The 22,780-nt window shown below is 53.3% G+C and overlaps 1 protein-coding gene across 2 annotated transcripts in view; it reads right to left on the bottom strand.

Annotated features, from left to right (window-relative positions):
- Window positions 1-22,780, bottom strand: part of ANKRD11 (ankyrin repeat domain 11) — a 203,780-nt gene that overhangs the window by 31,548 nt on the left and 149,452 nt on the right. The window contains exons 3-4 of one of the 2 annotated variants that reach the window (XM_019505382.1): window positions 15,879-16,023; window positions 5,845-5,983 (exon numbers count right to left, since the gene is read on the bottom strand). In XM_019505382.1, the coding sequence (XP_019360927.1) occupies window positions 5,845-5,983; window positions 15,879-15,965 (226 nt within the window). In that variant the 5' untranslated portion in view covers window positions 15,966-16,023. Of the gene's footprint in view, window positions 1-5,844; window positions 5,984-15,878; window positions 16,024-22,780 lie in introns of those variants that run through there. The other variant, XM_019505383.1, reaches the window with a different exon arrangement.

Genomic DNA, 22,780 nt, shown 5'->3' with positions numbered 1-22,780 from the left:
AGATCCTTTTCCGCCTCCGTGCTGACAAGAGGGGAGTTCCCCAGCCTGTAGGTATGGTGCCAGTTGTTCCTCCCCAGGTGTATCACCTCGCACTTGTCTGTGTTGAATCCCATCCTATTCTCATCCGCCCACCCCTGTAACCTGTCTAGGTCTGGTTGTAGCCTGTTGCTTCCTTCTAGCGTGCCCACATCCCCCCACATCTTAGTGTCATCAGCAAATCTGAGCAGGTGCTTTTTACCCCCTTGTCCAAATCACTGATGAAGATGTTGAACAGTGCGGGCCTGAGGACCGAGCCCTGGGGGACCCCACTGCCCATGTCCCTCCAGGTTGAGAAGGACCCATCCACCACCACCCTCTGGGTGCAGCCCTCCAGCCAGCTGGCGACCCATTTGACTGTGTGGGTGTCTACACCACAGCTATTTCCAACAGATAAGCAGCGTTATCGTAAAACCAAAGAGATGCTTAGCAGGCATAAGCGCAGGGCGTCTGCATGCCACCTTGTTCCCAGGTTTTTAGCTTGGACTTGGTTACCTAGCTCCAGATGGCACGTATGAACAGGACTAAGCAAACCAGGCTCAACCTTCGCGTGGCCTGGCTTGCAGCACAAGGCAGTATAAAAGCTTTGCTCCTCCAGCATCTGAGCCAGACAGAAGGGGAGGAGGAGTGAAACTCAAAGAGGGTTGGCATGAAGTCCATCGCCAGCCCCAGAAGAGCCAACAAAATGTCAGAACTAGAGAAAATGCGCCGGGAAATGCACAGGGGTCATCGTCCCCACCCCCACCCCGACTCAGTATAATCCCACCTTGGTGAAAGCTAAAATGAAGTATGGTTTATGGCTGCAAGAGCAAAACGCCTCGAGATGGCCAATTCTGGTCCCGGCATGGGTGGTGCGTTCTGGCCCAGATTGCTCCTGCTGGCTGGAATGAAACCAGAGCGTTCTGGAGGTTTTATTAAAACGTACCCCCTGCCGACCCAGGATCTGAAAACCACCGCGACACCTTCCAGCGGCCAAAGCCGCACGCTTAAGCACAACAGTAAAACCTTCAAGCTGAAGTCAAGCTGTTTTCAACACGACCCAGGTGCAGGAGTTTTGCCTCCTGGACTGCACGCTCCAGCGCTCGACCTCGAGCAGCAGCACGCCGCCTGGTATGCAGCGCTGCCGGAGAGGGGCCAAAGCAAGTCACCAGCGAAGCCCTGCGCTTGTTGGCACAGCAGGCACAGGCAGGGGGATGGAAAGCGCAGAATTGGCGCCCCGGGAGTCTGGTGCCTTTGAGTCAGCTCCGTGACTCAGCGAGCAGCTTGCTGTAAAACCACGCAGGAGACATGGCCCGGAGGAACCCAGCCAAGAATTTTTGTTTCTGTGAGTCTCGATTGCTGCCTGCCCTTTCCCACCGAGGTGGTTTCACCTTCTGCCAGTCCTGCTATACTCCTGCCCCCACCCCTCTTTCCGGCTGCCTCCGTGTCCCTCTTGCAAGCATCTGTACATTGGCAAACATGCCTGGAAAATGGCATGCTTCCGTCTCAACACATGAAGACGGTGCTAAGGAAGCGCCTGCCTCTTCTGCAGCAGCGGGGCAAGGGGCAGCTTCGTTCTCTTGCCCTGGCACGGTTGTACCACGCTGCCTCGAACGTGGCACCCAGCATGGCACACAGGTTGCAGGCAGTGCTGGGGCCGTGCAGGCTTGAACCCAAGCTGGGGGAGAGCAGGGAAGCGGGGGCAAGATGCAGGCTTCTGGGGTACGTTTCATCTAAATGCAGCACGGGGGCAGCTAACTTCACCACACACACGGGGGGCTGACCCGTGAATGACACCAGCCCTGGCTCCGCTCTCAGTTCAGTGGGGTAACACCGGGCAGACCCTGCTCTGGAGCATCAGCCAGCCATCCGACTGACTGGCAGCACCCACAAGTAGTTTGTCACCTGCCTGTTGCCCAGGCTCAGGGCTAATTACTTTCCTTTTTCCCTAAACAGAGCATGCACCTGGATAACAACCACCCAGGGCCCCAGGACTCTGGCTCTGGGGGTCACTTCGGAGCAGATAAACTTTGCCGAGTTAACGCTGGTCCTAGTGTCCCACCACCGTCTGTTGTACGACAGTGCACGCGAGTAAGATCTTCCACTACCCATGCCAAGAACGTGCAAGTCGGCGAACAAGCCCCGCTGTGTGGCACTTGGGAGTGCACACAGGAACATCCTGTCAGGGTGGGGCACGAGCTGGGAAATAAGGCAGATGAGGAATGAAACGGCCTGCTTGCTGCCTTCCTGAAGGCATCAGCCCTCCGCAAGCATTATAGGCTTGGATGCAGAGAAGGGCGGGCTGCCTCCGCAACACCCCCTGTACCGCGATTTGGGACCAACGCAGATGCCCGCCCAGCCCACACGCTCCCCCTGCCTGGGATAGCAGCTGAAAGGGCTATGGACAGGGAGCAAGTGGTCGGCAAGTCGAGATGGAGCTGGAAACTTTGGGCCACCACCAAGAGAAAACAGACAGGGAAAGGAGCAGAACAGGCCTTCACCAAGCCCTACAAGGACCAAAACACCTGCTCTGGCCGCTCCTGCCCAGCCTGTGCAGCCATGCAAGGCCAAGCCAACACCACGAGCACGGGGACAACCCCGCACCCCCGCCTCGCATCCTGCTGACGGACCCCACGCAGGCAGCTCGCCTTCCCCTTCAGTTCAGAAGTGGGAAGCGAGATGGGAATAAAAAGTGGCAGCTGCCGTGCTTGCTCACACGTGCTCGCCGGAGCCAGCCTGCAAGGTCTCCCCCAGGCGCACCGAGCTCAGGCGGCACAGCCCAGAGCGCGGAGGATGCAGCCAGGGACGCGTTCCTGTTGGATCCGTTCATGGGAACGCTGCCCTGTGCCAGCAGGAGGGAACGCCGCTTGTCCTAATTCCCAGCTCTCAGATTTCAGCCTAAACGTCAAACAGCAGTTAAGAAACACACTGACGTCCGCATGGTCCCAAGTGCCCTGGACGGCGCTCCAAGGAGCAGGGCTGCCTTACGGAAATGAACCCAGGGCCCCCAGCCTCATTAGCTCTGAGGAACAACCCCAGGCCTTGCAAGAGCTGCAATCAAACCTGGGAAAGGGCTTTCTTTCCTCCCGCTACTCAGCGGAGCAGCATTTCTCCAGAGGGAGAGGGAGGACAGTGCTGGAAGCCCCGTGCTTGGAGACAACAGTCTCTCTTTCAGTAGCTTGCCAGCCATGACCTTAAGCATGTAAGTGCAGCGATTCTCAACTGGGCCCCATGAGATCCTTTTATGGGGCCCCAGGGTTGTGCAATATTAGCACTGTTGGGTGTGCAAACACCTACACCAGATTCTCAAGAGAAACCCAGAGATTTCAGACAGGAGTCCCTTGCATCAAGGCCATTCTGCCCGGTCGTGGTCCTCCTGGGTTGGGGGCCGCAGAAGACTTGCTCTACTATTTTTCTGTAGTCCAGAAACAAGTGAAAGCTAAGAGCTGACATTTTTTCCTGCCCAAGTGCAGCGGGGCTGGACCCAATGATTTTCTGAGGTCCCTTCCAGCCCCTAACATCTATGGACCTATTTTCCAAGGAGGGCCTTGAATCTAACGAGGGAGGCCTTGAGTCTACGGAGGTCGAGACCCACGGGTGCACTACAACCCCAGGCACTGGTTTGGGAAACATGTTAAATGGGTGACTTCGCATGCATACAAGTAAATGGAGGCAAGCTGAAAGCCAAGCTGCCAAAACCAAGCCACAGCTCAACGACATGCTTTAGCCCGTGACAGGAGAGGGGATGGCAGGGAAACGAGCCCGGCGATTCTCTGAGCAATCAAGCATCACGAGAGGCAGCAGCCTTGCCCGCAGCACGCCCCGCACCTGAGCTCCCGGCCCCCTCCCGAGTGAGACCCACTCGCTTCCTGCCTCACTCGGCTGGGTGGTTAGACACTCACCCACACCCTTCCCGCGTTTCGAGATTACTGGGTGGCATTTAAAGGCACCCTTGCAAAGCTAAATTACCATCTTCCAGCCCCTGATGGATGCAGCTGCAAGGGTACCGCTTTGATGTCTGCGTGTCAGCGCCAGCTCTGCACAGCCCCGACGACTAAAGGTAAGAGACTGCTACAAACGAGCATGACATTTTAATCATCTTGAAATCGCTTACAAGGGACTTCTCGCTCTTTCTCTCTGCCCACATTTGGTGCTGGCGGGGTGGGGGGAGGAAGTGTGTGTTACCAGGTGGCAGCGGTGTTCTCAACCTCCTTCCCGCGGTGGCTCTGGGCACCTTCCAGGTGTTGGTCGGAGACTCCGGCTCACTCAAGTGAGGCCGAGCCCTAGAGCACAGTGAATAATCTGACAGTCACCCGGGCAAATCCTACCCCGACCCCAAACGGCCTTCTCTGAAAATGAGTCAGGACCACAACTTGAGCATCGTCACACCGCCTGCTCCCAAACAAGGCATGGACTGCCCTTCCTTGCTGCAATGTACTACGACCTCGGTGATCTACTGGCTTACTCATCTGTGCACCAAGAACGGAAAAATAAATGACGATTCATACCTAGATCTGGCAATCGGTACCGGCTACGATTAACACCCTGAAACTGTCCCTGGATGCAGAGGTTCAGCTACGAAAGACTTGGCCATTCAGCACAAATGAGCAAGCAGAGCCTGACGGCTCAGCCAGTGAAACCAACTGCTGCCCAACATGCTCGGACAATGACCTGCCAACTTGCAAGCCAAACAAGATCAGCCCACAGCTGTGCACGCCAAAGGTGCCATGGACTGTGACCGGTCACAACGAACTCTGACCTTGGCACCTAACTCAGGAAAAGCAATAAATGCCCCAAATCCTGCTGCAGAGACAAGGAGCCACATCCTCCATGGACATGCCTGGAATCCCTCAGTTCTGCCATTGGGTTACAACCGAGGTGTCAGGTGAATGGACACGGACAATAAAAACGTCTCTGGGCATCCGTGCCAGGACACACCTAAGGTGGAAGCAGCTCAAACAGTGGGGGCTTCATCACTTCCCTGGGGTCCCACAGGTCAGAGCTCTCCATCAAGAACATTTTCCTATTCATTCCCTAACTAGTTTCACCCTATTATTAACTCGGCACTGAGCCGGGGACTGTCTTCAGCCGATCGCTGGCAGACTTGCCTCTCCCAGACACTTTATCTTTGTAACCAAACCACACAGGACTAGCTCTTGCTCTCCATTTTTGCTGTGCTTCCTTGATCTCCCGCACAGATTGCAGGGTTTCTGATACTCAAAACAGCCAGTACTATGCAATACTTCAAGGGCAGATTCCCCAGCGCTGTACGAGATGATGCAGTCATGGACTGGATCTCTTTTGCTGCACCAAAAACTACACTGGCTTTCCCATCTGCACACAGCAAGGCCCTGCATCAAAAGCAGTAAAGCCAGCAAGTGCTACGCTGCAGCAGGTTCACTATCCAGACACACACACACACACACACACTCTCTCTCTCTCTCTCTCTCTAAGGTTTTTTAGGAAACCTCCTATCTAGCAAGTTCTGGCTCTGAGGCTCAGTGCTTCTTCCTCACCAGCTGAAGTCTCAGTTGATGAATTGGATTAGCTAAAAGCTGAACAGGAAGGATCGTCACGCAGCCGAAGAACACGTCTCTTGATAAGCCCATTTGTGTTCGACTCAATCAAGCTCATCACCAACCATAATGCACTGCACTCCGTACATAACGCTGTGCAATGCTACCCTCCGTGTTCAACCGCCTCTACCTCTGTGGCTTCAAACACCACCGCACGGCCACCTAAGAACTTTGTTTCTTAGGAGAAACTCAACCAGCTGCTCTCCCAGGTCTGAGCCCACGGGTCAGTGGTTGGGTGTGTAGAGTCCCTTACCTGTATCTGAGTCTTTTTGATCTCCATTTGTTCCAACAGTGAAAGGCAACTTCCGTTTGGTAGCTCTCTCTTTCACCTCTTTGCCGCCATCACTCCGGTCCAACTTTGGAGTCTTGGTTAGAGAAACTTTATCTTTATCCTGGAAAGGAAAGGGAAAAGATTCACATGAGGCTCTCCTGGGACATCTGCTTACATGAAAAAGGCTGTCATCTCCCTCTCTCCCCCCAACTGTGCCCAAGTCCAGGTTCTTACAGTTTGCAGGACATGAAAAAGGCTGTCATCTCCCTCCCTCCCCGCAACTGTACCCCAGTCCAGGTTCCTATAGCTTTCAGGGTCACCCACAGAAAACCAGATTCTCTCCTGAGAGGTTTTCCTTCCATTGCACCAGATCAAACAGGCTTTTCAGATCATGCTGCTGATGCAGCTGCTGGGAGAGTATGAACTTGAGGTTTCTGCTGGCTGCTTTACAGGGGTACCCATGCAGCGTGTTGGGTAGCTGGGAAGGTATCAGGTACACTCTGGGTGTCTCCGCAAACCTGTGATGCTTGGAGCTACCCTCCCCAAACTCCTCAGTGCCGTGCTTTCTGAGCAGAGCAAAGGGGCTAGCAGAGAGTCGCTCTCCCCAGAGCTGAGCTGCCAGCCATGGGAGCATACAGAGCCTGCAGAGTGAAGAGTGGAGCCTGAGATGCCCCTCCAGCTTCACTCCCACTCCGCCATCCTGCAGGGCAGCACCTGGTGCCACTGTCAGCCCATTCGCCCAGAAATAATCTGTTTACATCTCTTAATTAAGAGAGAGCAACGCTGAACTGAGGACAAACCACAGACAGAGCAGGGTCAGGGCAGGCTGCGCAGGGAGTGCATGCGCTCTCCTGTGGTGCGGGAGCACAGCTTGGCCGTTTTGCCTGCAGAGTCCAGTGACCTACTGAGCAAGGAGCACCAAGAGGGGCTGCGGGAGCACAGCGCTGCGGGGTAGCTCAGCAGCTCACTCACTGTCACACGGGGTTATCGAATTAGTACTTTCTGTTGTGGGGATGGAGCATCACGGTGAGAGATGAGCGAGAGAGAAACAGGAAGTGCCAGGACCAAGCTGGGGTTTTTGGGGGAGTTTTCTTGCAAAACTCCCAGGTGGCTTTTAGGGTTCCCTGCTTCTGAGCACAAAGCACACCCCTGGGAGCAGCGGTTGGGGGGAAGGTGTGCACACAGCGTCGCAGGGCAGTGGGGAAGCGCAGTCTCGCTGGGAAACAAAAGGGAGCTTGCAATCCCTCATCCTACGCTGCGAGCCGAGGGCTTTTCCTTGAGGTGTGCAGGGCTGGGTCCCAGCACAAGCCTGGAGAACATTCTGGCAGCTGAAAAGCCTGCTGTAGTTCCTGACTGTCTACGGGATCTGCCCTGCAGCCAAACACACGGAAATCGTTCATGATGTATGCAGCAACATCAAAAATCAGGCTGCCAAGTCCCAGCCAGCCTGCTCTGAGGGAGCCAGAGAGCCCACTCTTCCGTCAGCCGGGCCTCTGTTTTCTCCACCCCTCACTACTTCAGAGCCGGCATCCTAGTCTGCGGCCCACAACGACTGAAGAGGCAGGGAAGTGGAGAGAAGGCGACTGGAGGGAGGTTTATTTCAGAGCTCCTCTGGGTGGTGAATGAGACCAATATCCCTTTTGTTAATGAACACCCCCCGGAAACCTAAGCAAGGAGCTGATGGCCACAGCTGACCGCTCTGCCCCCCAAGCACGGGCTCGGGAAAGTCAGCGCGAGTGCGAGTTCAGACACCGGAGCCCCCTCTGGGTCTGGCCTGAAGCATTCAGCGCCAGTCTGAAGCTGCCTGCGGGACTCACCGCACGCAGAAGACTCACGGGTTTTTAACATCCCCGGGTAAATGACCTCTCCTCTTCTGGAAACGTAGCGTCCCAAGTTTACTGCTGCAAAAGCAGAGCCAAAATGGACATTTTCTTAACACAACTCTGATTTCAAGACCTCAGCAAAAGCTAGACCCTAAACTTCTGCTTTGCTTGACTTTGAAAAATGTACCCAAATCATACAGCCTTGCTACGGCACGGCAAGCAACCCCAGCCACCAAACCCAACAGAAATCCCCTTGTTCTGAAATACGCTGTCTGCATCAAACTGGCAAGATCCTAGCAGGTGGCTCATGGTGCCAGCAGTCATGAGACCGTGTCGTCACCGCGTGTACCCCGGTCCTTCCTCTTCGTTTCTATCTGGTACCGGCTCCGCACGCAGATTACTTTGTTTGCCTGTTTCAGGAGATATTGCTGGTTGAACAGGGTTGGTATTAAAGCTCAGGCTCCGTGATATATGTTCCAACCACAATACTGAGATCTTACAAAATGGATTCAAAACCCAAGGATTTTTTTTTTTTTAAATTAAGCTCTATGAACCGTGGCTAACAGCTCTACAGCAGGATCTCCGCCGTAGCGCAGACCACCTCTGCTTGTGGTTGGATGGAGCCAGTAACAAATATCCAGAGAAGCAGCGTTATTACTTAACATTTGGAACTGGAAAAAGGAGCGCCTTGTTCGAGATAAGGAGTAGAGAGCTTTCCCTCGTCGCTGGAGTTAGCAGGGTGCCAGAACAAATCCGGAACAGCCAAAATAAACACACTGCCATTCTGTTTAAAAGCTCAGCAGTAAAATACTTTTGTCTTATTTTCTGACTTGCAAATAAAAATAGCTTGCAACAAGGAATTATGCCGCTTCTTGTGCCAGGCACTATTCTGAACAGATCAGGAGCGTGACAAGGTCAGGGACAGGTATTAGTTTACCTCTGCAAGCCAGAGAGACAGAGGAATACTATTACCCCGCAGCCAGGGGTGAGTGGGGAGCACCGGCACGCAGCCGGAGAGACGAGATTATTCCTGAGTCAATTAGAGCTGACAATCAGAACTTGCAGAGAGCCACTCGAGCAGGGTAGTTTGCTTTTCCCCCTCCAGAGATGGCACCGTTAATGTGGCACCTCGATTACTAGCAAAGCAGTGATACCACAGGCTAACGCAGTGCCTTCTCTATGCGGAGGCCGTCTCAGTGGGATCACCAGTGGACGTTCACCTGCAAACTCAGGGAACACAATGTAGGAGCAATTCTCCTGCTCCATCACAGCCGCTCTGAACTGAAACACCGTCACTCCTCCCCGGGGAACAACTGGACCGGGGAAGCCTCCGGGCATGCTTTTCTCCACCGGCAGCTCGCTCCTCAAGGCACCGGCCTGCGTATTACTCCATGTCACAAGCCAGCGAACTAAATGCCATCTTTTTTGTAGCTGAAATCTCCTGTATGCAGGGCCTCCAGACAGCCAGCATCATGGCACATCAAGAGGGTTGCGTCTGCAAGAGCTTTCAAGAAACACCTGTCAGAGCTGACATGTCTGAAATGACACCTTCACTGTTCGAGCCTTGGCCACTGCAGCTTTCATGCTCCTGGCTCTCTGCCTGTGGGCAGATTCAGCTTTGCAAAAGGAACGTAAAGGGGCTACTAATGCATTTCTTTCTGAGTTACAGGCCAGGGACCCGCTTACAGCCCCAGCACAACGTGTCAGGGTTTCTGAGACACTGAGCACTTGTGCAGAAGACACCCAAGCTCCACGCCAAAGAGCTTCAGAATGCAACGTCCATGACAAAGACTCGATTGTGTGCAACACAAAAGTGCAACTGCTTATTTGTCTGCAACCCCAGACCAGATTTCAGCTTGAGAAGGCCCAAGATGCTCTTTGTGTTGCTTGGACAGCACTCTTCCTCCTCGGGAACTGGATTTGCAAACACAGGCTGGCAGTGTTGCTGGGCTCAAATCATCCTGGGAAAGCTTGTGGCCCTCATGTTAGTTGAAACTAATAACCATTTTAAATCAGGACTTTGAAAAACAAATTTCACACTTGTGTTTTCAAAGAAAGGCACAGCGAGTTAATCTGTAAATGATTCTCCTTGTGGAAAAGGATTGGGACAGCCCCTATCTATAATTAGTGCTCCAAGGCAGTCAATAATTCCCCTGTTTCAAATTAACACAGCATATCAATCGTAGCAGAGAACAAAAGGCAAGAGCCCAAAGTTACCCCACTGTCGAAAGGAGCCGCAGCCAGAAAGGTATCAGATATTAATAAGCTGCCGCCTGACAAGCAGGTAGGCACTTGTAGTAATTCATACGCTCTGAGCCACGAGGAACCTTTTACTGGATCATAAGCCTATGGCAATTGCTGCAGTAAGGCTGCTAGTAAAAATTTACCATAGAGGTAACTAGCTGCAACAGCTAATGATGAAAATGCTGTCCGCCTCCCACCCTGGGGCAGTGCGAAGATCCAGCCGTGATGAGAAGGCATGCCCTTCCTTTTACAGAAAACCAAGCCACGTTTCTTTTCACGGCACGCGGCCTTCCCTCTACTCCGCAGATCTGTCACAGGCAGTAAAGAAGTTCATCTGAAATTGCTTGGGCTCTCTGCAATTACTTGGTCCTGATAGGCATCATAAAGCGGAGGTGTGATGGCAGAGCACAGGTGACCCAGGAGGGAAGGGAGAGCAGAGCAGAGATCTGGAACGACCCAGCACACATAGGTCACATCGGTCCACACCGTCTTCCACGCTGGGTGAGTCTGCATCATTCGATGGTTCCAAAATTTAGGATTGAGCAAGGGAGAAATAATTTCTAGCTTTTCAGGACCCATGAAAGCATGTGCCACATGTCCACCGAGGCACAGCAATGCAGCCTTCTGATAGGGAGGAGTCGGCAAACTCTTGGCCTGCGCCGTACCGTCGAACAGGCAGCCCCCTGCTCCCTCCTCCCCAGCACCGCCACTTAGGAGCAGGCCGTGGACCTGGGCACGAGCCCACGTTGAACTGCTGAGACCTCTGCTCTGGCTCCACAAAGAACATAATTTCACTTGACTGTTGACAAAACCGACCCACATTCCAAACTCTTATGCAAAGCTTTGCACTTCCAGGTGATGGAAATCCCCAAAGCCCTTTGGTCTGCAAACTGGGTTGAAAGCATTTCACATTGCAACACCGAGGAAAAAATCCACAGCAATGGAACAAAAACAAAATGAAGCCCTGGGAAAGCAGAGCATCCTCAAAATGGCCAAGTGGCCGAGAAATTTCCTTCCGAAAACCCCGCGATGGAACCACGGCTCCTGCACAATCAAAGGCAGATTCCTTGATGACGGGAGTTGAGCAACTGGGATTATGGCAGGGCCTGGGGACCCCATCTAATTGGGGTTCCCGTGGTTTCCAAGAGCTGTTCAGGACAGAGGCCACCTCTAACTGTCTGAATGGTGCGGGCACAATGGGTGGGAGAGTGGAAGGATTACAGATGGGGAACCAAGCAGCAGACACAGGGCAGCTGGTCCAAGGTCACCCCAAGAGCGTTCTGGCAGAAAGCACCCTCCAATCTAAAACCCAGCACCAAAATGCTGGTGGAGAGCAAGGCGGCAAGCGTTTGCCAGCCTGTTGCAGCTCCGGTGGTCAGATAAAACCTTCAAGAGCATATCGGCGGTGTGGAGCTAAAGTCCGAGCCTTTCATGTCTTGGGAACTGAGGACCCTGAGCCTCATGAAAAGCAACCAGGATTTCACCCCCTGGAAGGTAAAGCATCGAAATTCTAAGTCTGAAAGCGTCACCCTGGTTAGCTTCACGCTTCTCGGATGCTCATCTCTTCGGCACTGTTGTGCCTTTCCCCTGTGGGTATGTCACAGGGACCTTTCCTCCATCTCAGCTGATGGCTGAGCGACACCCTTCAAAGCCTGTCCCCGCTGCTACTGCGAGTGCCCAGGACCCCCACAACCCAAGTGTGGCCACAGCCCCCATGGCCCATGGAAAAGAGACTGGGGGGCCTGCTCACTTGCTCAGTACCTTAAGCCCTCAGCCCACTGCAGGCTACAAAGGGTGACACACTGCACTGCTGTGGGTTACATGTCAGCCTCTGAAGCACAGAGAGATGGAGTAAAAAATAAAAGGACGAAGCTGCTTTGCAGACAGTGTAATGGCATCGATGAGCACAACACGCACTGGGCATGCTTTGCACTGGGTGCCAGGCTTGGAACGGCCTTTCCCAATCAGACTGACCTGCCTCAATAGGGGCTGAGCTCCCCTGCCCCCATGTTTGGTAAGACGCTAGCACCTCCCTCTACCAGGTGCCTGGTACCTGTGGCCGGGCACTGCAACAGTGCCCGTGTCCACATGCCCAGGCGGAGGTGGAGAGTGATACGCAGCAATTCCTGGAGCGCATGTTCAGTTTGCTCCACATAGCAGAGCTGCACTAGCCACAGGCATGTTGAAAGCTGGGGCCAAGCATGGCCTTCCCTTGCACCCAGAGCATGCACCAGCCCTCTGGACCATGCCATTACCCCCTCCAAAAAGTTCTCTCTCGTGATTTCTAACAGTGTTTATAATGAGGCTGGATCCACTTAAAACACGCTACGATTCAGACTGCAGTGGTACTTGGCAATGTTTTCAGCTGTGGACGTGTTTGCCGGTGCGGAGGGATAAGGACCTGTTCCCAGAACGGCGCTCTGCAGAGGCGCACGTGCATGCAGCTTGCATACTTTTATACAAGCTCTTAGGGCTGAACTCAACCTGAAGCAGCTTCTCCAGAGGCTGATTCATCCCTGAGTCTTCTGAAGAGGCTATGAATGTTTCCCCCTTCGCCTCTGCAGAATAGCATGTGCAGTGCTCACATCAGACCCACGCTCCCTTACTATGCTCCTCTTCCTGGCTAGCCTCAGAGAAAAATGCTCCTTATAGCTGAGAAGCAATAAGAGACACCTTTGTTGAAGCCCCTCACCTGCTAGACAGAGGCCTGTTCTCCGCCCCCGGAATAAGAAACTAGTAAAACCTCGGCACTGCAGGACACCGAGGGCTGAGAAACTGGTAGGAGCTCACTACCCACTTCTCAACTAATGCACAGCCGAAAGGGAAGAGCCTGGAGCCTGCTTCCACCAGCAACAGCCCCCTACGAGAAGGAGAGGTGTCCAGATTCCCTCCAAGCACTGAGCCCCAAGCTTGCAGGATGAATGCTCCCAGATATGCAACCGAATCCCCCATACGCTCTAGCTATGTGCCTCCAAACCTAGCCGTTTCAGAGCTGTTAGTTGAATGTCAAAACAACCGCCCATGTTAAGGTCACGCGAAGGAGAAAACATGTTCAGTGCTGAAGTCATTTGCCATGTGAATGCTTTGTTAGAATGAGCACGTAGCACATCCCTCCGTGAGACTTGGCCTGGCCTGAGCAGACCCAGTGTTGCACAGCCCAGCGGAGAAACCTCTATGCCCCTTAGCCACCCTGCTGCGGGCACAGCACTGAAGGAGCTGCAGGCTAAGCACTGACAACTGCAAGATGAATTAAAGGCTGCATCCTGCCCGCCAGGCAGAGATCACCCCCTCCGGACACAGAAGCCACTGTTCTAGCTCCCAGCATCCTACAGTTAACCAGAAAGGGCTGCTTGGCGATGTGCTCTCCTTTGCCCGATTACCCTGCACCTCATCTCAGTTCCTAGAGGCCACGAGTCTAGAAACTCCTTCCCGGGTGGAGAGGGCTGGGATTAAACAAGCAGAGAGAACACATTCCCTGTTTGCACTAAGAAACGCTAGCCTCTAAGGTTGGCGCTGGGAACTTGTGGTGGGTCAGCAAAAAATGATTCATGCCCTAGTTATTAAGCTGAAGAAAACAAACTGGAGCTCTCAGCGCTCTGCGCCTAATATCCACCCGCCGTCAAGCAAACCCTATCCTCTGGGTGACCCAAATGCAGCTTTTTCTTTAAACTCCCATGAGCAGGAGCAAAAAAATAAAGATCACAGAATCATAGAAACGCAGGGCTCGAAGGGACGTCTTACAGGTCATGTAGTCCAACCCCTATCCAGACCATCCTTTACACATCCTTGTCTAACCTGTTACTAAAAGATGGCGGGCACATCTTCAGGTGCAATCAATGATATTTGGCGCTACTGCACAGTAAATTTACTACCTGCATATACACAGACTGCACAGTAAACCAATATACTGCGCAGGAAGCGCTTGCATGTGTAGACGGTGACGCTTTACTCCGCAGTAGATTCATAGATTGTAGGGGCTGGAAGGGACCTTGCAAGATCATCGGGTCCAGCCCTCCCTGCACTAGGCAAGAAAAACAACTGGGGCCAAGACACCAGATTAGTCTAGTGTGCAGTAAAGCATCTCGTGTAGACTTGGCCAGCAGTGTTGTCACAAAACCACAAGACATAACACCCAATCTGATGACAACCGACTGCATCCTTCCCTCTTCGAGGCACCCATGCCACAAGCGGCTCGATCCCAGCACTGACAATACCCCAGCTGTATTTCTAGTGCAATCAACACTGCCGGGTTTCAACCTCATTTGCAAGGGAGCAGCCAGGGTGAATGCTTGGCCTTCGCTGGGTACCCTACCACTCCGCCTGGCAGCTGCTCCTCCGTATTCAACACTGCTGTTCCCAGCTCCTGCACTCTTCCCAGAAGCACCATGCTGTGTCCTAGCAACGTGCTCTGCTCCGCGTGGGAGCAGCGATGCACTTCTCAGCCTGCCCCTGAAAACAGATTCAAACGTGCGTGAGCGCAGGACCAATGCCCCCAACCCCTTTGATTTCTGACTCTGACCTAAGATGACCTAATGAGCTCCCTGTTCTGTCTTGCTTCTCTTACTCCTGCAGGTGAGAGGAAGCCACCGTCCCTACAGCCTTTGTGAGCAGTCTGGTCCCTGCAACCACTCAACATGCACAAAGCCCCAGGGTGTGTTGTCGAGCATAGAGAGGCCGGCAGAGACAGGCTGTGCCGGCAACAAAAGGTACCCAGAGAACCCAGCTGCCAGTGCCATCCAGGCATCCGGAGCCAGGAGTGAAGCTGGCAGAAGGCAGCAACTCCACGGTCCTGCAAGACTGCAGAACATCTGCAGCCGGGACCAGGCAAGGATGCTGCTCTTGGTGCAGCGCATCAGCCTCACCCTGGGGCCCCCGTTACACCGTGCAGTGGGAAACAGCACTGCCCTGGCAGGGCTCAGACATTATGCTAACGAGCGTGGTCTAGAGAGATGAAATAGCATCGGTGCTGCAGTTCCTCGGGGAGGGAGCACAGCTGGGAGGAACGTACTGGCACCCTGTCGGGGGAATCCAGGGCAGGGGAAGGACCCGGGGCGGAAGGAAGTGGGGACAGGGAGGAGCAAAGGTGGATAGGAGAACGAGGGGGTGGTGTCTTCATTGCCAGTGATGCTTGGATTACAATTTCCAGCCCTGGAAAGAGGAAGTCCAAAGGGCTCCAAAGACAGGACGAGCTAAGGCAAAATGGATCAAATGGGGGAAGGAACGAGTGGGAAGAGCTGCCTACAAAGCAGGACAAGCTGCCATACATTTAGGTTTCACTTAGGAAGGGACTTGTGCCTACTGTGCTGGCCAGAGCAGAAGCTGCCTCTGGACTGGACTGTAACCCAGCAAGACCCGATCAGAGCTGCCGAAAGTCTGGTGGCCCGGGGGCCAAAACGAGCAGGCAGTGCTGCGGGCGGAAGGGAGCTGCTCAGTTTGCCTGCCCTCTATCCGACACCTCCTTTCAATAACTTTATCTTCAGCTCTCAGCATGGGAGCCTCCGTTCAACCCCGAGCAGCCACATCTCCAGCCAAGCAGCTCAGATACCAGCACCTCATCAGCGACTCCTCGAAGCAGCTCAGCCCTCCAGGCTTGTGCGCCTGCTGCCTGCATGGCAACACACATCAAACAAGCCGTTCCGAGACTGCCCACGGCTGTGCGGGAGGGGGTCTCCCATGGAGGTTTCTCTGACCCAGGAAGAACTGAAACTCACTTTCCTCTTAGTAACCCCCCACTCCTCCCCGTCACGCAGTCTCAAGTCCCCATCGCTCCCCTGCAGCACTGCTCCGCACATGTCAAGGGTTATGGGCCAAAGTGGAGCGTGCGGGAAGCAGAGCCCTTCGCTTGCTGCTGGGCAAATAGTGTCTCATTCCAGATCTACCGGCTGCTAGCAGGCACCTGGCCTATGCGGAGCCCCAGCGCTGCGAGGGTAAAAAGAAGGGGCAAGTTACCTTTTTCCCCGTTTGTTTCTCCACCATGTCGTTGCTGAGAGAGAAATCTTCTGACTGTGGTGTTTTAGAACACCCACCCTTGGGCATCGTTCTGCCGTGCTTACTTGATCTTCATTTATGCTGCCATCGCCTCGTCGTCAACCGTCTGTTCAAAGAGAGAAGCAGAGAAAACAAGCGTTTTACAAAGGGCTGGTCAGGAGGGGAAACAACTGTCAGGACGCTACCTACCGGAGCCAGCCACGCGGCTGTGCTGGACTCCCCGGCACAGAGCAGCGGTGGTCCAAGCCCAGAGCTGGGCTGACCCTGCCATCGGTTCTGGCTTTAATGGACCGAACAAGAACACAGGACTGGAAGAGGCCAGCCCTTTGCAGCCCCGTGCAAGCATTCACCCACGATGCCTAGACATCATCCACTCCAACCCTCGCTGCCACATGAACCCAAGCCACCAAGAACACTATACCAGGCCAGAGTGAAAAAACAGGGGCCACCACAAAGGCAAAGCAGTCACTGGCTAATACAGGGCGGCTGCAGGCCATGCACAGGGCTTGCACGGGAAGAACATTCAATGTCAGACATGATGCACAACGGACAACACGCAGACACTCAGGGAGAGCCCTGGGTCTCTGCTTATGGCGCTGCTCTGGATGCTCCTGCGGGGCTTCTCTCAGCGCCCGCCAGACCCAGCAGAGACTCTACGTGCTATGGTTTGCAGAGCTGGCCCCTGGCTACCATTTGGGATGCACGCTCCTGAAGACTGGCCCGGGGGAGCAAGTGTCTAAAGCAAGGAACTACAAAACCTCCTCCTAAAATGTAGACAAGTGTCTTTGGGTAGATGCAATATCTGTTATTAGACCAATTAAATAGTTGGAAAAATTGCTTTGGGCACAAACACCCTTCTTCAGGCATTGGGAGAGTCTCCCTATGCCCAAAGAACTCTCCCTAGGCCTGAAGAAGGGGATTTGTGCTCCAAAGTTTGCAAAGGACAATTTTTCCAACTATTTAGTTGGTCTAATAAAAGATGTTGCATCTACCCAAAGAACCTGGTCTGCCTGTGTCTTTAGACCAACACGGCTACAACCAGCACCTCCTAAAAGGTGTCTTTTGTGCTGACCTCTGGGGAGGGCAGGAACACAAGGAGCAGTGTTCCCTGAATGGTTTACGGAGAGGCCTCCGTGCCCCGGCTCAGCAAGGCCATTGTGCCGTGGCCTAGGTAAGGCACAATTAAAGGAGCCTAACAAAGAGCTCTGTTGCCCATGCCATGTGTTGCCTGGTTACGGAGCTGAAAAGGCGACTGACATCTGAAACACACAGCAGCATGTGTTGTTACGGAGATCAGAAATGTGGTCCGGAGCCAGGGCAGGCAGGGCCTTTAGGTGAACAGAAATATCTCCGGAGGCTAAAAAGCACCGGTGACCCACAGCCAGATCCTTCAGACCAATGGCCTGCAGGCACTGCCCACGCAAAAGGTTTCCTCCAAGCACCGTCGGAGAACCTTTCCCCAGTGACCCACAGCCCTGCACATCACCCTGCGCCCATTCACTCTTATTGTGGCTGCTTCTTATTTTTTTTGAGCTACAATTGCAGGAAATTGTCCAGGAATTGAGTCACTCCAGAAATCCATCACGGGTCTGGGAATTTTGTGGGTGGGGAAGGAGGAGAGAACAGCAGTGAGATGGGGGAAGCCAAAACCTCCTTGACTATTTTTTTTCCAACACTCCAAGAGGCTTGGACCATTTTTAAACCTGAAACAGGAGATGGTTCAAACTCCTCAAGTGTTTGGTCCCGGAGGGGCCAGAGCTGGAACCCACCAATTCATTTCACACCAGGTGATGAAATGCCCATCACGTTCAGAAGTTGCTGCTCTGCTTGCTCTGTGGCCAGGCAGGGGACCAGAGCCTCCTTGGCCGACAATTCGGCAGTGGGCAGAGCTCTGTGGAAACCCCGCCATCGTGGAAACAGCTCTGGGGTCTATCACCAACCGCCCCAGCTTCTCCCACCGGGTCTGTGGAGTTGGCTTGGGTTTGGTGGTTTTTTGTTGGGTTTGTTTTTAAATACAAAATAATTCTCTGTGTCCCCTGAAAGCCCTGCAGCGATCCACATTAGCCAGCCACGGAGCTGTTCCAAACCCCACTGCGAGGCATCACGTAACAGGCGCCTGGCAGGACAGGGCTCTCTCTGCAGATCCAGCTCCAGGCTGCGCACGGATCAGCGAGAAGCGTCTACCCGGGTTTACTGAAGGGAAAAGGGCAAGAAGGACCCGGAGGTCTCTGCAGCTGTGGTTCAGCCCTAGGGAGGGTCATGCTGGGTACCAGATACCCACTGGGCACGTCTACACATGCAGCACGGGCGTGCGTCTACATGTGCATGCCTACACTGCACAGTAAATATGGCAACTTACACCAGCTTGGGTGTAAATTTGATTCCTGCATCATGCAGGTACCAAATTTACACCTGATTAGTTACTGCACGGTAATGCACATGTAGATGCCTGACTGAGCAGAAATGCTTTGTGCGTGGACTGACTTGGGACTAACTTTAGTCAGTCCACACACAGCGTTAATGTGCCTTACGGCCTGCACATGTAGATGCTGGCCTATCTTGCTCCACAGTAAATTTAAGCCGGTGTAAATGCACATGTAGACACAACCACAGAGAGGGCTTCTTCCCTGAGGGAGGAAAGCAAGAAGGAGCCACCTGCACTGCCGCAGGAAACGCCACGAAAGCCAAAGCTGTCATTGCTGGCACTGGTGTCACAGGGAAAGGGGGAATCCAACACCTCGGTGCCACCAAACAGACAGTACGTGGAAAATACAGAACCTGGAGCCTGGCTTTCAGAGCAGCAGTGCAGGACGGGGATGCCTCTCTTCTCCGGCCACACAGGACACCAGCCCCAGGCCGAAACACCGACTAAACAGGGCACCTTGCAGCAAACTAATTTCTCCCCAAGGGAGACAGACCAGTTGTTGGGCTTCATGAAACCCAGGGTCAAGACAGTCAGGCCTTGATATGGTGACAAAGAGAGATGCCTCATCCAGGCTGCTCTGACTGGGCAGAGTATAAGCCTTAATCATTGGGAAAATTAGTGGCAGCAGAGAATCACCCACGTGCCAAGATGCAGTGCTTTGACTGTAGGAGAGAGGCCAGCCCCCGAGCCCATTCAGGCACACGCATCTCGACACTAGCATGAAAATCTAAGGAAAGGGAACTCTAAAGGACTTGGCGTCCGAGGATGGAAATTCATTTACGCTCTACAAGGGATATTAAAAACACACGGCACATGAAGCGGCCTGACGTGCCATAGGACGTCTGAGGCCTGGTACAGCGCTGGGGGAGCAGGCCGGGGAGACTCTCCCCTGCAACTCAAGCATGAACGAAGGCGGATTAAAGCCCAGACCAATTTAGGATTCCCTTTCAAGCGTCTCCCAGATATCGGTCTTGAAGGCCACGCGGATTTGCCAATTTATTCCTGAAAAAATCTGTCTGCCCAGGGCGTCACCTGGGTTGCTTGTACCCGGGGTACGTACCTATTCACGTGGAGCTCCGAAAACCTGTTTAGCTGAGAAAAGGCCAGACAGATGCCAGATTAATTCTGCACCCCTTCTGTTCATCTAGCTGACTCATTACACTTGGAAAGCTGGCTGCCTCTCCATGTAAACAGAGCGCTGGCCTATTTAACAGCTTGGAGGGAGTATTACATTTGCACAACAATTACGAACAATGCTTGCAAGCCTCAATTCATTTTTCAGAGGGTTTAATAATAAAAGTCCAAAGGGGGGGAAGGGGTGCTACCCTGGGCACAAGGGAGGGAAGGCAGGGGAAGAGGAGAGTGCCCCGTTTTCACATGCCGCGACTGGGGCGCTCAAATCCATGTCATTTGGCATCAATCCCTGCAAAGCGGAAGACCAGACACGACACCCTTTCTACCAGGCGACTTGCAACTTTGCTTCCCGACCAGGAGACAGTCGTCAACGTTTCTATTTTGTCAACAATTAACTAAGCCCCTTGAACCAGATGATTACATGTCTGTGGCACAATACGGAAGTAGGAGACCGAGTGCGCTCAACATCATATAATCCCCAACACTTCTCCAGAACAAAAGAGACTGTTTACATGTGGAAGGCAGCCAAGCACGCTGCTACTGGACTCCACAACCCATGTGCAAATCAGCGCTCCCCAGCCTTTTCAACCTGAAATGGCAGCCGTGCCCATAGACATTTGCAAAACATTTTTATATTCTGGTTTCAATGATTCCCCCCAGGGAAAGGATGGGCAGGGCAGGGCAGGGGAGGAGACGGGAGGCGGGGGGATGGGATTCTTGCTAAGACATAACAGGCCTGTCAATCACAGCTGACGGCTGGTTCGTGCAACCCTCTTACAGGCAACAGATATTGGTAAAGCTGGCTATTGAGACCGAAACAGCCTGGCGTCCCTCGGGACCACGCTGTGTCTCGATGCGCATGGATGTCTTTTCTCTCTGCTCTTTCCCCAAGCGCTTTTTCGAAATCAAGCAACAGGTCACCATGAATGCGGCAGGTCTGTGCCCCCTTCCCGTACCCAATGGCTCTCCATCGCCACGCCGCTGACACCAAGCACGATGGCCTGTCTGTAAGGCACGACCTGACGCAGAGCAGGCCAGGAGGGTTCGGAGCGGCCAGCTCCCGCCCTGCTAACACACAGCCAGCAAGGCTGGAGGGAGCGCGGGAGAAGCCGAAACATTTGGTGGCCTTATAAGGAACGGAGCTGGAGGGCAGCCCGGGACCTGCAAACCTGCACTCTGCTCCCAAAGGAGGTCCGTCCCTCCAAAGGCCATGTGTCCAACCCAGAGCTGCGTGCTCCATCTCAGCATCCCTGGGGCTGACTTCAAAATGGGCTGAGCCCAGGAAGGCAATGTTAACTGCGCACTCGCGAAACGTCTGCTGCTTCCTCACTGTGCAACCGCTGAGGTCTGAGACGGCACGCCGTCTGCTCTCGTCGGAGGTCGAGCCTGCAGGACAGGGCCTGAGACAGCACGGGGCGCATGGCATGGTGTTTCCCCACCAGACTGAGGTGGCACCAGTGCAGCCAGGTGGGCTCGGTGGGAGCACAGCTCTCATTGCTGCCTCGGCTCCCATGTGCCTCCGATTTAAGGGCAATGACCATTTCTCACAGGTACCTAACCACGTGTCTCCGACTGAAGGGCAATGATTTTGCACCTACACTGTGAACCTGCGAACCCTTCCCAACGAAGCCTGCTGCACCCTGCGGTATTTTTCCTTCTCTCGTTTTTATGGATGCAGCCGCACTGGCTCTGCGATTAGTCATTAAAAAAACCAAAAAACAACAAAAACCCATAAGCACATAAGACAGCAAGAGGTCTCTGGATATTTTCACACGTATAACGTGATAACAGGGAATGTACACAGCGTACACTGCACAATACATGCCGTACGTGGAGCAGGCGGGCTGACAGCACGTTGATGAAAGGACTGGGGTTGGGTGGTTGTTTTTTTTAAAGACTGAAGTATGAACAATGGTGTAAATGTCTTGTTAAGCACAAAACGGAGCAAGAGAGTGAGTCACGTCCCCTCTTAAGGCTGCATCCCGGGGAAAAGGCCTAGTCTAGCTATCGTTCATGTTGGCCAGAAATAACCTTTGGGGGAAATGCCTTGGTTTAAATTTTAAAAAACAACCAACACACAAACACGCCCAGGGAAAGCCACATTTGAGGATCCATTTACAAACCCCAAACATTGGAAACCAGTGCTAAAAATCACTCAAAAACATAATAACTCTCTCTATCCTACCAGCAACCCGCCGCCCTTCCTTTACGTGTCCGTGCTGCACAAGGCCAGTTTTCTTGTGCTGAGGACCATCTCTGAGAACTAAAATATTCTTAATTCTCCGCCAAGTCTCTCGCAATAGGCCGTGTATGCGTCGTATGGACATTTGCAGGAGCTGCCATCCTTACGGTTGTGTGGACCGTGTTAAACGAACAGTATGTACCGTGGGATCTGCACCTATGTGCGTCTAACACCAATGCTGGTCATCTGCCATCACCATCTAGCTTTGCTTTACCCTTTAGAGTCCTATCATATAAAGATCTGGGAGTCGAGCTGCTTGTATCAATGGATGTGCTAACACTGTCTGCAGGCACTTGTATAACTGCTGACCCACGTACCCCGGGGAACAGGGAGATTTTTGTTCTGTCTCTGGTTTGATTCAGGAAGTCGTAAAGTCCATCTCGCTCTGCGGTCTCTGGATCAACATAAAGAAGGCGGGAGGCCTGTGAGTTAAGCAATGTCAACACAGGTGCGGTTTCGCTGAAGTAATATTACAGTGTGCAATCACAAAGATTAACCATTAATAAGGCCCGGCAGCACGATGCATCACTCCTGTGCTTGCCGATGAAGCGGAGCGGTGCCCTGTAGAGGATCCAGGTGCCTCTGAGCTTTCACGATAGTTTGGAGCTGAGTTATGGCTCTTTTGGGCGACCACAATGCTAGGTTGTGCCCCAGCTTGAAGCATCCTGGTCTGGGAGGCTCGAAGCTTCACGGTTTTTCAATGTGGACAAGTCCAGCCAGAAATGAACCCATCCAAGTGCAAGAGACCATTTCTTCTCCCGCTCCTTTCACACAGGCATCAGCCCTGCACAAATCCCCTGCCCTTCCAGTGCTCTCTCAACCCTGGGCATTTACATCAGGTCTGCATGGGATCAGAGAGATGCAGGTGAGTGCGCATCAGCCGCACGGACTTGTATAGAGATATAAAATGGCTATGACCAGTTCAACCCCTTGCTATGCAACTGGAGCCCTGACACAAATCTCACTGCTAGTTTAAATCATGGAAATCACACAAAATGAGGGTTGGACCTCAGGAGGTCACACCTAGTCCAACCCCCTGCTCCAAGCAGGACCAGCCCCAGC

Source organism: Gavialis gangeticus, unplaced genomic scaffold, assembly GCF_001723915.1.
Source record: "Gavialis gangeticus isolate Ggan-Ray unplaced genomic scaffold, GavGan_comp1, whole genome shotgun sequence".
Taxonomy (NCBI): domain Eukaryota; kingdom Metazoa; phylum Chordata; order Crocodylia; family Gavialidae; genus Gavialis; species Gavialis gangeticus.
The sequence above is the reverse complement of the archived record's forward strand: the minus strand, read 5'-3'. Positions and strand labels throughout refer to the sequence as shown.